General features: G+C 43.7%; 1 protein-coding gene across 1 annotated transcript; it reads right to left on the reverse strand.

Annotated features, from left to right (window-relative positions):
* Window positions 1-562: 562 nt before the first annotated feature.
* Window positions 563-15,326, reverse strand: piwil2 (piwi-like RNA-mediated gene silencing 2; the record flags this gene model as incomplete). Its single annotated transcript, XM_083673246.1, has 22 exons — window positions 563-719; window positions 867-974; window positions 2,348-2,601; window positions 3,535-3,640; window positions 3,963-4,051; window positions 5,641-5,757; window positions 7,981-8,082; window positions 8,316-8,504; window positions 9,076-9,189; window positions 10,249-10,389; window positions 10,625-10,714; window positions 11,025-11,109; window positions 11,461-11,649; window positions 12,138-12,251; window positions 12,377-12,457; window positions 12,836-12,960; window positions 13,113-13,230; window positions 13,371-13,481; window positions 13,640-13,867; window positions 14,197-14,314; window positions 14,652-14,757; window positions 14,859-15,326. 22 exons carry the CDS (start codon window positions 15,324-15,326, stop codon window positions 563-565), a joined length of 3,210 nt encoding a protein of 1,069 aa, XP_083529372.1.
* Window positions 15,327-17,394: the final 2,068 nt, after the last annotated feature.

Raw genomic sequence — 17,394 nt, forward strand, 5'->3', positions numbered from 1 at the left:
GGCAGCGTCTTTCCACAGTGCTTTTAAACAGAGCTGAAATAACAGACAAAAGCCAAGCAGGATTTAAGAAAACACCTTTTTTTAATTTGCAACAGCAGTGTCTGGAGCAACAGAACTCCCAAGTAAAACAAACACGCAAGACAGTAGTATCAAATGTAAGTGCAATTTTTTCAGTGCAATTTTCGAAATAAAAATAAATAAAGTTTGTCCTCTGATGTGGCGGCGTTCAGGTGAGAAAAACAACCCCCCCCCACACACACAACCAGACTGGTTCCCATACTCAACAGCACTGAAAGCTGAGCAAATAAAACAACTAAAAATTGTCAGACAAAAAAGTCTGAATATGAAAGCCATTATTTTACCATCGGGAACATAGGCTGAACAGAACAAAACTACTGAAATAAAAATGGGAAGATTGATATGAAAAGCTTCCACTCCCCTAACCCCATATCTTCTTCATGTGACTCATCACTTGTTTTCCTCCTCTTAATTCTCTTCATCACAATATGCTCAGTTGTGATCTGTTTGTTGTGTCGACTGTGGGGCTCAGGGGAGAGATAGATCAGAGGAAGTAGAGCTTGTCTGCCAGCTGGATTCCTGGCTCTGCGTGGAGGTACTGGCCTGACAGGTAGGCCAGTTTGTGGGCATACTTGCATGGCGCTGGCACGCGGATGGTTCCGGGCCAATTCCAGTACATGTGGCACATCTTGAAGGTCAGCCTGGCGTGAGACCGAGGTTGCGTGATGTTAATTCAGCGGCAACAAAATGTACTCGTTCATCCACCAACGTATGACATCATCAATGACTAAATGAGTGAAAACTGTGTTGTTTCCCTGACTGCCGATATGTTTAACCGTTTGCATTACCTTTGTAAGTGGTCGGGAGTGAGGTTTGCCGTGTTGTAGATGGAGATGTAGTGTGTGGGCAGGCCGCAGCCCTGTCGGATGTCATGTGCCATCAGGAAGAAGTCCACCCTGGAGGAGAGAATGTCGGGATATATGAGGAGGCATTATATAATAATAATATATGCCATTTAGCTGACGCTTTTATCCAAAGCGACTCACATTGCAGTGAGTGCATACATCATCCAGCAGAAGAGCTTGATCAGCTGGAGACTACGAGCACTGACATGCAAAAAAAAATAAAAAATGACAGACTGAGTAAATCATTTGTCCCCAGAGCCATACAACTATACAATATGTCAATCAAAGGCAAAAAGATGGACTTCTCTGCATAACCTCCACCCTCTGTATCACATTACTGTCCTGTACCTTACTGTTTCACCTCATTAATTACAATGTTTACTGGCTATGCTAGGCCTTATACACAGCCCCTACCTCCCTCCACCAGCCTGGACTAAATGCACTTTTAAAAAAAATAGTCCATATTTATTTAGCCCATATTTAGTATTTAGTTTTTAGTATTTAATGCTGGTCTCCTGACCTATAATTGCACTGTCTTGCCTTACCCTTTTGCACCTCACCAAATCATACTTGAACTATCTTGTACCACAGGGTCAGTCCCTGCCCTGTCACCCTTATCATACAGCCTCAGCACATCAATGTGGACTTGTCTGTTACTTAGTATTTAGTATATTTTTCTCAGTATCTTTATTCTTATCTGTCTATAGCGTTCATATAGACTTCCTGTTTACAATCCTGCTTATGTTGTAGGTTGTATGTGTATGTTATGTGTGATGTCTCTATGTCTTTAAGCTACTTGGAACCTGAATTTCCCCTAGGGATAAATAAAGTTTCTATCTATCTATCTCTCTACATTTCAGTATATATGGTCCCAGCGGGAATCAAACCCACAACCTAAGCACCATGCTCTACCAACTGAGCCACAGAGGACCACAACTTAAAAGTATGACAGAAAAGTATAATATAATCTATAATATATAATATAAAAGTAATAATTTGGGGGCGCTTAGTGGCGTAGCACACTAATGCACATACCACATAATCGCAAGGTTCCTGGTTCGATTCCGACCCTCGACATATCTTGCGTGTCATGCCTCCTCTCTCTCACCCATCCTTCCTTGTCAATCTCTACTGTCTCTATCCCAATAAAGCACAAATGCCCTAAAAACATATTTAAAAAAATAAAAGTAATAATTGAAACAGCGCATGCTGTCTTCGCCTTGTTCTCAGTACGAATCAGCCTGACATCCGAGTCATTAAGCAGACGCCCCTTACCCAGAGCGACCTACAATAAGTACATCCGCCAAAAGTTAAGTGGGGAAGTAAGACTCTCTGTAATAGGTGCTAGCAGCCACGGTGCTGGGGAAAGGGAAGCAAACTATTAGTACTTTTCTTTTTGGAAAAATTGACACGCCAGGACTAACCATTCCCTGTTGGTGACGGTGTGGTCTAATATAGTGGCGGGTGGGGGGGTGCCAAAGCGGCCTCCGGAGCAGGAGTACAGTATGGTGTTGATGCGTTTCTGGACCACGATGAAGGCGAGCTTGGGCTCGTAGTTGGGGAACGTCTCAAAGCACTTGAGCAGCTGTGGGATCTCGTAGAGCTCCACCGTCTTCAGCTGGCCGTCCGACACCCCGTCCCGGTACACCACGATCTTCTCGGGGAAATTGTGGTTCATCTGGCGTAAAAAAAAAAAAAAGAAGGGCGTTAGTATATGGCTTCTATTCTATGTGACTAACATGTCGCCTTAACCGTAACCTACTGGCACCAGTGTTGTCGCCATACGAGTGTTTTCACTTCGATACCGATACCGGCTTAAGTATCACGATTTCTATTCTGAAACGATACCACGGCAACCCAAAAAAAACATCAGGCAAAGTAAAAGAATATCCTATTACATAACACAACATGGAAATTCTTATTTTTATATTCTTAGCTTTCAGACCTATTCGCTGACCTGTCGTGGTCGTGGTCCTTGAAGAGGTGGGGATACCTATCGGAAAGATGCTGGGCTAAATGGGACGTGTTGCCTCCCTTTTGACTGCGTGGCCTTGTGACATCTTTTACAAACAGGCTTTGTGATTTCAGCTGGCTCGCCGTCATCATTGGCTCTATAAGCAAAGTAATGCCAGATTTCACTCCTGGCATCCTTTTTTAATCAACAACCCGGGGACGGCCAGCATCGACACTTGCGGCTTCTCCTTCCTCCTTGTCAACGGCGCGCGGGCGATTGTTTGACATTGTCTTTCCCAGCCACATGCAGCCACTATGCCTGAAGAACGCAGGCCAGAGCGCACTGCCCCCCCACTCCCCGTGAGCATAGAGACAAATGACACTTAGAAGATAATATTAAGTAAATACTGCATCAGGCATTTATGGTATCAAAAAAAAAGAAGAAAAAAAAAGAAAAACGGTTCTAAATTGTCTTAGTATAGAACCGTTTTCAAGAAGAAGAGTATTGTGATACTTTTGTAGAACCGGTACATCATACAACACTAACACAAAAAAAAAAAATCCTTCTATGATTCCTGAGACTAGTTTTCTATACATAATCATCATTAATAATCAATTATTATCGATACACAAATACTGAGAATCTCTTGAGGGTTACCTCGTAGTACTTCTGCAGTGCAGCCAGCAGGCACACCCTGAATCCATTGATGATCTCCTCGTTGGGCATCTGGAACGTCACTCGGGAGTACCACCTGGTCAGCAGGCTGTGGGAGGAAGGTTAGGAGCCAATGTCAAAATAAGCCTGAAAGGCTTTCTCATCCATTTTCATTGCATTTACTACCCTTAGTGTATCGCTACGTCATTTGAGGACAATGTCAATGGCTTGTAAAAACCTAATAAATCCTTTGTTTCCATTGCTGTCAGTGTACCATACCAGTATAACATTATGTAATTTACTCAAAGCAAATGTATGTTCCTAGATATGTTGTATCCTTTGTATGGGTCGATATGATTATGCCTCAAGTGAGAACAAAGAACATTTTCCAGCTTGAATTGGACAATAAAGTTCTATTCTGTTCTATTTACCTGTTCAGGCTTGCTACAAAGCCCATGACGGATCTGTTCTTCTTGCTGGTGTCGTGGTGGACGTCAACTCCAATCACCATCAGGTGTTTCTATGGAGAAAACCTCCTTCATTTTAAAATATAGAATAATAAAAAAACAAAACACGGATGACGTCAGGTGGTGGTGAATCTGGAATGAAGTTTGTGCCTCGCAGCAAAGCTCTCCAGCTCATCCAGAATGCCGTTGTGGGTCAACTTGTCAAACTTTCAGCAATATTATTCAAGTCCAAGCCACCAGGCTCCATAGTGGCAGGACGGGCTGCTCTGCTGCCTGGTGGCAGCACACCCTGGGGGTCACCTGCTCTCCTCAGTCCCAGCCTCTGACCAGGTGGAATGAGGAACATTTTATGACACCGACTTCAAAAAAACACTCCCCTTCTTCAGGCTGCATACTGAAAATGTAAAATCTGTTGCATGGAATCTGTTGCATGGAATATTATCTTTGTTTTATGTCACTGCACTGTAAATTCCATTTGGATAATGATTTAGTCTAGTTATTGTCAAGATGACGAAAACTATGGGCCCTTTTACTCAACGTAATGTCTTTTCATTTTAGTCACATTCGTATTGCCTCATTAAGTCAGAGTAAACATAAATCAATGACTTCCATGTGGGCATATAACACATAGCTTGTCCTATTAACATATCTTTCTGTGTAACATCCTGTCACATAATTGTCTTCCCAACAGCCAAATTAAAAATCACACCCTGGACATGGTACATAAAGGGCGGTAGGCCTCATCAATGCAAAAACTAGATCTGCGTTTGAGAGGATCAGCAAGGCGCTGCGCAGATTCACTGATATTGATCACATAATCTGTGCTTTTTTCTTTACTGCAGGTAGATCAGTGATTCTACGCAGCGCATTGCTCAAACCAACCGCCACACTCAAACACAAATATTCATTTGGTTGGAGATTGGCTGGATTTTTTGACTGATGTATAGATGGTTCACTTACTTCGACAATTGTACTGGTTTTAAGTCACTTTGGATAAAGGCGTCTGCAAAATGTCACGTAAAAATGTCATGTTAAGTGGTTTTGGCCAGATTGGAGAAACTTTGCCGGGCAGAGATGGGGATGATCAGGCCTTGCAAATGACGTGGGCATGGTATTACCTTCCACCAATAACAAGATTGCAATGAGAAAGTCTTACAATTCTGCTAATATCATGCATGATTTTGATTGGACCAAGCAAATAACCCCTTCACCTCTCCAGTCTATTTAGTCCGATTTTAGTCACAGAGATAATTTCGTCTCATCTCGTTTTAGTCAAACAAAATGAACATTTATTTTCGTTCGGTTAGAGTTTTTTCTGGGTCTATTTAGTCAGTTACCGTCTCGTCTGTTGCCACCGAAAAACAGGTGTTTTGACGAATATTTCCGTCATTCATTTAATTGACGAAATGAACACTGTTCCCTTCACATCAAGTTCATCTTTCTTTTGTTTTTATATTGTTGTGTTTTTAATATCTCTTTCCGTTTTCATCTTGTTGTCCTCTAAAGCTCATTGTATTGCATTTTAGTATAAAATGTGCAATCCAAATAAAGTCTGATTGATTGATCTTCACAGTCACCATCATGGAAACCCGGCATAATACCAGTTATGGTTAAGTAAAGTTAAGTAAAGAGTAATACTCACCAGAGGGACATTCACAGTCCACAGCTCTCCCCCAAGTTTGCAGTTCATCTGCAGCAGGATCTTCTGGGCGACGCTCCTCAGCTTCTGAGGCTGGGAGATGGTCCGTATATTGATAGCCTACACAATGTGAACATCTAAGTGATTAACCTTTGTGTTTGACTTGAACAAGCAGCTGAGAAACATTTTGTTTTGTCTACTCAAAATCAGAAAATTGTGTTAGAGGCCCTTGCCTGTCCTTGACCCCTACTCTGAGCATTCACATATCTGAAAGGGTAGAACTGTGAGAGGAGACAGATTTCAACATCTCTGAGTCATGCCCTGAGGCGTGATTAACACCTGCTCCCAAAAGGCGCAAATGGGTCCATTTGCACTCCCGCGGCCTAGCTTTTACCCTCATCATGGTGAATTGAAACTGACATTACAGTTATGAATGGCTTACCCATTTCAACCATAAAGGGTCGCACATATAGAAAAGACAGAAAGGCAATATAATAAATGCACGATGCACTGATGCACCGGTGCGCGCCCAGCCTCCGAAGAAGACACACCTCTCGGTCTATTTAGACCTCGTTTTCAATGAGCATCCTATGATATCTCCTCCCGTGCGTGTATGTAGGCTACAGTGTGTGTGTCTGTGTAAAGAGCAGTGATGTTGATGACGATACCGAAAATGGGCAGTCACTGCGTAATGATGTGGATAATGGATGAGACAAACAAACTCCCGTGTGTGTGTGTGTGTGTGTGTGTGTGTGTGTGTTTGGCAGGTTTATGAAATTGACCTTCCAGTTACGAATGGCCTACCCATTTCAACCGTAATGGCGATATCAGCAACATAGACAGACAATCATTATTTGCATGATGAAAGCGATGACAGGTGAATAGAACCCAGAGCAGCGTGCACCCAGCATGTTGAAGAAGACCCTTTATCACACCAGTATTTCGAAACGCAGACTTATTACATTTGTTTAACTCGATTTTCGTCTCACTCGTATTTTCTCCACCTGTGTGTGCATGTTCACATTCACACTTCACCACGGGTTGTTGTTGTTGTTTACGGTAGGCTATGTACAGTTACACCAACGATGTCCGCCAATGTCATATTCAATATGTAAGCTCTTTAAAATACAACATGTGACATTCTAATGATTCTTAAGTCCTGACTTTGACACAACCAGTTCATTATTTGCAACATCGTATTGACCGAATTCAACGATTACACTGTTACTCTAACAAATGGCAGTCTCCAGACATCAGTCTGGGTACTTTGGTTAGTAATGAGGGCCGGGCTTCTAGTGTTAAAAAAACTCAAAATGTGCTCTTTGGCGTGAACATTTTTATTTTATTACATATACAGTACCAGTCATAAGTTTGGACACACCTTCTCATTCAATGTTTTAAAAAAAAAAAAAAAAAAAATATTATTATTTTCTACAATGTAGATTAATATTGAAGACATCAAAACTATGAAGGAACACATATGTAATTACATAGTAAACAAAAAAGTGTTAAACAAACCAGAATGTGTTTTATATTTTAGATTCTTCAAAGTAGCCACCTTTTGCTTTGATGACAGCTTTGCACACTCTTGGCAAGGTGTGTCCAAACTTTTGACTGGTACTATATATATTTTATTTTATTATATTTATCCAAAATATGTAAGAAGAATGTGAGCATTGCCTGACTATTGTTTTTTCAAAAACTGATAAAAAATGTTCTTGCTGGATTTAGAACCAATGTCGTACCTACACAGATGGATGGATGCCTTCATGTAGGTTAGGTTATAATTCTTGTTGAAGCAAGCCCACTTACATCCATGTAGCGGTTCTGTTATCACACTCGAGAGTTATTTGAAATTTTAATTGCTGTTGTTGTATCATGTTTTTTTTTAAAAAACAAAAGCGATCACATAATGGCATTTGTTTTGTCATGGAATGCTTTGAAAGCCATCAACAGTAGAAAGCGCACATCCACGTTGTCTCTGCACGTTGTTCATCTACACTACCACGATGGGAGCGTGTGCAACAGGGCAGAAGAGCCCCCGTCAACTGAAACAGCGGGAAACAAAGCGGAAGTGGTAGTGCTCGCAAAAAACCCCATCTGAAATGATATTCCAGGATAATCTTGGAACCGGGGAACTTCGAAATCAATTATAATAATACATTTGAAAGAATTTAAGAAGAGAAATTGTCTGATTTTCAAGGTATTCCATTTCATTTCTGAGCGTTTTCTGAGCGTCAAATTCAAGTACTTCAAGCACGTTAAGCACCTTGTGCGAACCCTGCTTTGAACATTGAAGGGGTAAGGTCTGTGGTAACCGAAGTGGTAAGAGGTGTGATAAACCTGCGAGGGGACCGGGTTCTGGACGCAGCACATCTTCTTGATGGCGCTGTAGAGGTCGTCTCTGTTGCCCGTCATGATGCACACTACCATCTGCACGTTGGGCTGAAACGGGCCGTGATAAAAAAGAGAGAGACACTTCATGAATAAAGTAACGATGGAACCTGAACCACCCACTGGATTTTGTTCTGTACGATAAACTCATGACTTGACAACAAAACACTTGTCTCAGTCTGTAGGCACTTGGCAATGATCCTAGTTAAACAACAAGCACGCTAACGACACACACATATTACGAATGACACTCTACGGTGAGATGGCCGTGGTAGGTGTCCTACCTCGCTGGTGAGCTGGGAGTGGATGCTCTTGACGTAGGTCTCCGTGCGGTCGTCCCTCAGCTCCACCCGGATGGGTCGGTCCAGACGCAGGCCCATGGGCCCCGCCACTTTCCCAAAGGTGGCGACCAGCTCCTCAGTCTGCTCGGCACAGCGGCGAGGGTAGAAGATGGCCCAGCAGTTCATGGGGATCTGAGAGACGAAAGACGAGTACAGTCACAGTGAGCAGACTAAGCCTAGTGCTCTACACTTTCTTCTCTGATTTGAAACAAATAATACATCGAAAAGACAAGAAAACAGTATATAATAAATAAAAAAAAACTGCTTTGTGGAGGTGAGGTGAGACAGGCAAGAGGACTTACATGTATATAAAAAAAAACCCTCACCTAATGACTGTTATACAGTCAAGATAACCCGAGAAGTAGACATAGCTCCAGGCAATCAGTGAAGCCTGAAGAAACTAACTACTCACACACTGTAATGGAAATATACCCTAGACAGCATGAAATGAGGACAGAGAGCAATACAGGCACAAGTAATCAGGCTGAGTGAGTGGCCGCTCAGAAAGAAAAAAAACATTCCAAGTGACAGGGGGATGCCTTGGGCTGTTTTTCAGTTTCTCTTGTTTTGTCAATTAAAAGTTTGAGGTGTCCATGTACGGCATGACGGCACGGAGCGTCTTTAATCAACTCCAATAAAGACTGCAGCGCATGCACAAGTTAGTCCCCTGACATCATAGCACTGTACTTGACCCTAGACTCACACAGCTGATGGAAGCATCCCTGACAACCTCCCTGGACCAGCTGACATCAGCGCCCGTGACGAAGGACGCTGACTGCAGACAGATGGTCTCCAGGGGCAGAGTTCTTCCTGTAGTCTGGCACAAAAGAGAATAGTTAAAATCGCACCAAGAGAAAGTTCTGGGTCTGTATCGGTGATGGACACTGATACGGAATGTCGACATGGTTGCAGTTGCATTTACTTTGAACAGAAACATGTCTAGTTCATAGCGCGAGCCGTACTTCAGTAGCAAGTAGCGCTGTTGTTGTCTTATGCTGAAAACAGCGAAAGACCTCACATGCCCATTCTTGACAGTTGAGACACAAATGGAAGCTTAACTCCCCTCTTCCCAACAGGATATGTTTTGCCCACCAAAGGAATCAACTTTACATTTGTATTTCTACCAGTTGGTTACGTAGGTCTGTTCTGTGAACTTAATGATTCAGACTGGCTGGTGACGTCTGTCTGATGATCACTGTTTACATGATCATAAAGAGGAAGGACAAAGTTAGGCTGTGATATCCCACTCTCATATCGATGTCCACTCCTATACACATCATATCTAATGATCACTATCGGTTGCTCATCACGAGTCTGTATGCATTAAATGTTTCAAGTGGGAAATCAGTCCCGAGTGCTCGTAAAACCAGGTTGTGGATTTGTGGATGTGTGCTTCTGCATGAAGGTTAAGGAGTCAGGGCTGTTCATAAACATTCTTTCGCCTTTAGAGTCCTCTTAACTCGCCAGGTGTTTATGAGACGTCGGCAGCGGTCCCGATCCGTCAGAAGATGTCAACGCGTCCTCTGGAGTACCGCCAGTTGTCACAGTTATCAGCAGGGATGAACTCTTGAGAATAGCTCTTACCCTTCTCTTTACAAGTTGCTTTTAGTTGATTAAGGACATCCTCTAACGAGCATCTTTTAGGGAGGAGTTTTCCCCCCCCTCTCATTTACATCAGTTCCTATTAACTTTTCTAAGGATCATTCTGCACTCAGGCCCAGAAGACGGCAATAAATAAGGCATTAAGCTTTATAGATTATAGAAAGGTTGTGCGGTACGGCGTTTAAGACGTGCTCAGTTAGCAGACTGTTACAGTTAACACGCGGCGACAGAGAGACGGTAGAATGACAGAAGAGGGTGTTTGTGGAGGTCTCACCACCAGGATGTCCTGGCTGATGTCCAGCCCCCAGCGAGCCAGCTCCGTCAGGGCCTCCTGGTTCGTGTTGATGTGCTTCAGGAGCTGCTTCAGCGAATGGGTGTGCTGCTCACCGCTCACGTTTATGTGCATGGTCAGGTCCTAGGTGCACAAAGCAAGGCCACGCTCATTGATTTTTTTTTTTATACCCAAGTCAATGTTACTATCAATTAAGCGTTGAGAATATCACTGGGGTTTATGGCAACATTCATTGATTTTATATCCAAGTCACTGTTACCATCAATGGCTGTGTTAAGAACAGGGCTTCATGAACTGTGGATGTCAAGGGATATCCCCCCCCCCCCCCGAGCCTGCACAGCTGACACAACAGCTTTACCTTCATGGCCCGAAAGTCCTTTCTCATTCTGTCAGGGATTCCAGTCATGAAGGAGAGCTCGGGCAGGAGTAGAATCTCGCCGGTTATGACTTGCTGTAACAAAAATAGATCTCCATAAGAGGATGTCTATGAGGTAAATGTGATACAATAGAGGTATGAAAAAAGCAACCCCATGCCGAAATTACGTTCAATACTTATCAAAGCCACAAGGTGGCAATGTATTTTAAGAATTTAGACAACTTCTGTAAGTCTAGATTTAGATCCAAATCCTATTTTGAGATGAATATTGCACAACATGAGTATCTAGCACATAACAATAATTGCACTGAGATCAATTTATAAATCTAGTGCCCTTCATTGCATTTCATGTGAACTAATAAGTCCGGGACAATAGTTTTACCTTCCCTCCGGGCTTGGACCTTTCCTTTGGGCGGTGGACCAGCATGGGTTGGTCCATCTCTTTAATGGTGATACCATAGTTTTTGCTGTTGAGATAATAAGCAAGAATATTCACTAGACAGGGCGCTTAGTGGCGTAGCACACCAATGCGCACACCACATAATCACAAGGTTCCCAGTTGATTCCGACCCTCGACCTATCTTGCATGTCATCCCTCCTCTCTCTCACCCATCCTTCCTGTCAATCTCTACTGTCTCTATCCCAATTAGGCAGAAATGCCCAAAAAACATTTTAAAAAAAAAAGAAAAAGAAAAAAAAGAATATACACTTAGACATTAACAAATCATTTTAAAAGACTAACAGTGTTTATTTAAACATGGTTTGGCATTCGTCCTTCCACTCCGCTGCTTGACCTAGAGACCCCAGAACAGGCCTACCTGTAGTAGTCCACAAAGCTGGTCTGGGAACCATCGGCCATAGTGAAGGTGTCTTTGGGGGATTTGCCCCACACGATGTCATCGATGCGGTAGGTGCGGTTGTTGTATCGGGTGATGACGATGCTACCTATTAACTCCTTGGTGCACTCGTCCTGGAAGCTCTCTCTGCTCTGCTGGTAGATCACATTCCTTCAAAGCAACAGGGTCCATGAGTCACCTGTCCATGACCTCACTGTCCTACGAGTCACTCCTCAAGTGTCCTACAAATTACCTGTCAGTCTAACTACAAGCTACAAGTCCCGAAGGTGGATTTTAAAGTGGTTGAAGCCAAGGATGAGTTGTGTATCCAAATCTGTGCCACTTCACTGAGTGGAAAATGATGCCTGTGTTTAAATATATATGTGAGTGAGTATATGTGAATACAGTTGAATGTGCCAAGAAAATCTGTATGACCAGGGACAGGGGCATAATGTGTGTTTAAATGTGTATGAACACAAGTGCTGTATAGCGCCCTCGTGAGTAAAAACACCTCCCTTCCGTGAATAGCTGGCGAGAAAAAACAAAGTTGTATCATTGTACAATTCACTGTAGCACATTGTGTCTCTGCGAATGCACTGGTAAGTTCAATGGGACCACTCCTCCAGCGAGCGAGGCCATGACAGATGCGGTGTGCTTACATGACATCCAGGACCGAGTCGTTTCTCAAGACTTTGTGGGACACGTCCACTGAGAGGTACAGGCCCCCGTCTGTGCGTTTTATGGACGTGGAGTAACCTGGCCACACCTGCAGCCTACGATAACAAAGACAGAGAGGGGCAGGGGCTTGAGTCAGCTGCAAGTATCATGAAAAAAAAAAAAAAATGAAAAAAGTTCAAAATGAGTTTCTTTGAGGTCAGAACTATTTCTCGTTACTTACCGATGTTTTCCCAGTATGACTGCACTAGTCGGATCATAATGATTCCGCCCCACCTGCTTCAGTCCCAGGATCCTCATTACCCTTGACCACACACGCGGGACAGAAATAATTCAATTGAAGTTCAATTGAACATTTTGGTACAGATGTCATATTTTTCTATGGTTACACATATTGAATTAGTATAATTAGGTACTTTGGCGAGAAGCTCTCAGGATTTTCGGGGGAAATGGACCGTTTCTAAAGTCTGGCATTGTGTAAAACAGTTGAGGTCATCCGAGGGGGGCATGTTTTTCCTAGAAGCTATTGAGCGAGCACAATGAATACGATTCCATGGAGAGAACAAAGAGGGGATCCCACAGAGACCTTCAACAAAGTCTTTCAACAAAAGTTCAGACAAGGTTCTCGAAATGTCAGTGTGGAGTGGTCATGAGTGGATTAAGGGGCTAGCGCTTTCCGTACCTCCTCAATACCACATTGTAAAACGGGATGCACAGATCAGAACTGGGCGGCAGGATCTTGGTCATCTGGACCTTGATGTCGACCTCCTGGTTGTCGGTCCGTCTCTCACTCTTTAGGTGAACCACCTATAAGGGGCACAGACTAACATCCTAACAGGTGCTGGAACACTCAAATGTCCTCGTTAGTGTTGAGGTTATACGCACAGGTTATTCCAACAAAGTGCATATTCCCAATTATAAATCAGCCGGACGTCATCGAAAATATCTATGAGACCCACCTTGTCCATCTGCACAGGGAGGTAGAGGACTGAGCCGTCGAAAGCGACTACCTCCCCCGTGACTGAGCGATGGTCCTTCATCATGCCGAACCTCATACCCATGGACTCAACGTTCGGACTGTTAAGGGGGGACAAAATTGAGAAATATTTTACTCCTCAACGGAAGGCCAAGTTACATTTATTTAGCGCCTAATGGCTGCCTCTGAATCTAATCTGCAATTGGATAAACAAGAGGCTAGTTTTTGTTGTAATACTGACGTGAAAGTGACGTGGTATTGGTAGACTGCCTCGTTCCTGCAGCTGATGGTGATGTGGTTTGAAGCGATGGGCAGTGGAGTTCCTTTTGTACCAGACTTATGCAACGGTTCACTACAACGAGAGAAAACACATCACATTTGAGATATTTGCATCCTAAGACTAAATTCAATTTGCGGCACACTCTTTACTAATAATGACAGCAATATCATTTACTTCACGATATGGTCTTAGCTACCCGTATTGGTTGTTACCATATGAATGGTACTTACTGAGCAGCTTCCATCTTAAGCTCTCCCATGGGTGGCGGGCTACCCGCAGGCATAAAAGCCTCTTTAGACGGTGATGGAGGGGGTAGAGGGGCAGCAGCGGAGACTGGAGATGGCATTGGACCAGGGGGGACAGCAGGCAGCACAGTAGGCCCTCTCCCAACACCCAATGGAGGCAGCGCCGCTCCTCCAATACCCACCAACTGAGATGGAACACCTCGGCCAAGGAAGCTAGACAGACAGACAGATTGCAGGTATGATATGAACGTCCTAAAATACCCTCCCATCCCTGATTGTGTGGGAACATATAACATATAGAAAGTAGCATTTTCAGCAGGCATACATATCAATGTCATATCAACAGTGCAGAAAATCAAGTGCAGAAAATCAAGTGAGGGATCTGTGGGAGGGATCAGTCTGTGTGTGCTTCATGAATGATGCATTCTAACAAGCATCGCTGCCTGGCCTCCAAGGACTTTCATAGCATGAGGAACTGGCATGAGTTGGCCAACGCCTAGGCAGAGCTTGAGCTCCTATTCAGCCATGTCCCGTTGTCGTACCTGCTGCCTCTCCCCATCACCTCCTCCGGATGTCCGTCTCCCCCCGGGCCGCTGATGACACCGACCGGAGCTGTCTGGGGCTTGAGCTCTGCCCCAAAATCTCCAGTCACACCCCGTCCTTCACCAAAAACAACATCAGAGAAAACCACGGGGGGGGGGGGGGGGGGTTCAGCACACGTCTCATCCATTCTAGAGCTTCAGAACATGACGTGATCGTGGCAAGCAACCGGTTGGTTAAATCTTTACGAACTCAAATTTATGCTCACAACCACATAGACAGGCAAATCTACTGGGTACTGAAGATGACTCTGTACCATAAATAATAGACTTTAGAGATAGAGGTTCCATGTTCAGATTTTATTAAATGTGGAGTGTGGAGGGGGGGGGGGGGGGGGGTAGAATTCAAAGACAACCACATCCCAGCCTGATTTCATTCTAGTATTTCATATACTCACCCACTGACGGTGCTCCCCTGCCCCGTGAGGTCTTTGAGGGATCTATGCCCATGCCTCTGAACATGGACACCAGAGACGATCCCTGGCCATGGGTGGGCATCTTAACCTGTCAATTCCATACAATTATAATACTTTGTAAGAGCTATGGGATATCTATAATAGTAGACTATGAAGCAGTTGACTGACCCAAAGTTAAACATCACAAACCTGCTTGCTCACTCCTTTTTCCTCTTCTGCCTGCAGACATGGCATCTCTTCAGGCAAATCGTGTGTGATGGTCTGACTCCGGGGGGCTTGCCCTGGATGAGACTCCAGACCAAGTAGGGGAGCTCCTCTTGCAACCCCTACTGATGGCTCAGCTGTGGAGAGGAGCAGCTCTCTGGCACGACCAAGTCCTTCCTCTTTGGACGGCAGGGGAAGGCCCCTGGCAAAGCCCATTGAGGGCTCACTCACAGAGAAAGGCACTCCTCTCCCATATAGCAGTAGTGGTGTATCCCCGGGGATGTTGAACCCCCTGGCTCGTCCTAAGCCAGGCTCCTCAGCTGTGAACAGCAGGCCTCTGGCTCTTCCTATGGCGGGCTCATCTGACAGCCATCCACGCCCCCGCTGCTGCTGCTGCAGCCAAGGCATGCGGGCACCTGGGAGGCCTGAGAACCGAGGCTTGTTCGGATCCATTCCAGATAGCTCTCACATGCAATGTCTGTGAAGTGCAAAATGAAAAATTGGTTAATGGTTACTGACTGGGGGGTGGGGGTGGGGGTGGGTAAAACTGAAAACGCCAACCAACCGTTAAAATTCACGAAAACCAAAACTTTGTGCTCATTGATAGATAATTATTTTTCTTAGGAACACTTTTTTTCTGATAATATCCTATGCAAAAAAATTTATATCCTATGCACATTTTTTTTTAATAGGTTAATGGTCTGCCACAAAAGTTGGTCAAGCTAGGAAGGTCACCGTCAAGGCTTAAGCCCAGCTTATCTGGGCTGTGGCAGAGCTAGCTAGCTAGCTAGCTTCATTGCCTAGGCGACTAGTCGTATTTCAAATTAATCACAGACAGATAGACACGACCACGTTTACATACCAACATAACAGCTGGCCATGTCTGTGGCTATGTTCGTGTTATCTGAATGCGTAGCTTGCGTGGCTATAAATGCTAACACAGGTGTGACATTAAGTAATGTTAAGCTAGCTATTTTCGCAGCACATGCCTCGATGGAAAAACGGGAGTCGAGACCGAACAATTTGCTCATGGTTACACTCTAATTACGTTAAATAACATACTCCTTTACAATTAAACAGAACACCAAACCTCTTTATTTTTTTTTACAACTTTCACTGCTTTCACAGACGTTTTGAGGATTTTCTTCACTTAAAACAGTAATTCAGCCGCCCAGCGTGTCAAAATTGCCGGGAGCATGTCGTGGAATCCAGAACCGCCTACGGGCACGAGCTATTGGCTGATCGAAGAACTTTGACAAAGGTTTATTGGTTCATGAGAGCTGTCAATCTGTACGTAATAATAATAATAATAATAATAATAATTATAATAATTATAATAATTATAATTATAATTATAATATAATATACACTCACCGAACACTTTATTAGGAACACCTGTACACCTTCTTATGGTGGAGGTGGTCTAATGGTGTGGGGAATGTTTTCTTGGAACACTCAATCATCGCTTGAATGCCACAGCCTATTTGAGTATTGTTGCTGACCATGTGCATCCCTTCATGGCCACAACTGACCCATCTTCTAATGGCTACTTCCAGCATGATAATGCACCATGTCACAAAGCAAAAGTCGTCTCAAACTGGTTTCATGAACATGACAATGAGTTCAGTGTCCTTCAGTGGCCTTCCCAGTTACCGGATCTGAATCCAATAGAACACCTTTGGGATGTGGTAGAACGGGAGATTCACAGCTTGAAAGTGCACCTGAAAAATCTGCAGGAATTGCGTGATGCAATCATGTCATCATGGACCAGAATCTCAAAGGAAATTTTCCAACATCTTGTGGAATCAATGCCATGAAGAATTGAGGCTGTTTTGAGAGCAAAGGGAGGCTCTACCCAGTATTAGTATAGTGTTCCTAATAAAGTGTTCGGTGAGTGTATATATAATATAATTGGACGTAATGCACAACCCCGGTAGCCTGTACAGGATGTAGCTGGGACAACTAACACAAACTCTACTTACTTGGACATAAGTGCACAATATGCACAAGAGCCCTGCTATGTATTATGTATATGCCATCATTTAGCTGGGACACACTTTACCCCAAACTCACCCAACAGATTGAGGGCACCTGTGTCATGAAATCCTCAGAGAAAATAGATAGTTTTTTTTTGCCAATGCAAGACCTGTGTTTGAATTTTTCTTCAGGGTATTTCAGGGTTATCTCTGCCAGGTGTTTCTATGCTGCTGAATATGGAACAATGCATCATTTCATCTATTTTGATTGCACTGGTAATTCATGAGCTCAACAAGATTATCATGATCATGAGCAGATGATCAAAACCTAGATAAAAGCTATAATCTTTCATTAAGGCATTGCTGTGGCCTATATTTAATTGTTTCCTTTTCTAACTATTGCTGAATCATAGCTGTAGGGGGTTGTAGAAGCACTTGTTTGATAAGTAAAACCATGTTATACAAGTGAACAGAGCATATAGGAGCAGCTGACATTTTCTACCTACAGTTGGACAGTCTTTCCCCCAGTAGCCAATTCACTCACT

Source organism: Argentina silus, assembly GCF_951799395.1.
Source record: "Argentina silus genome assembly, chromosome: 7".
NCBI lineage: Eukaryota > Metazoa > Chordata > Actinopteri > Argentiniformes > Argentinidae > Argentina > Argentina silus.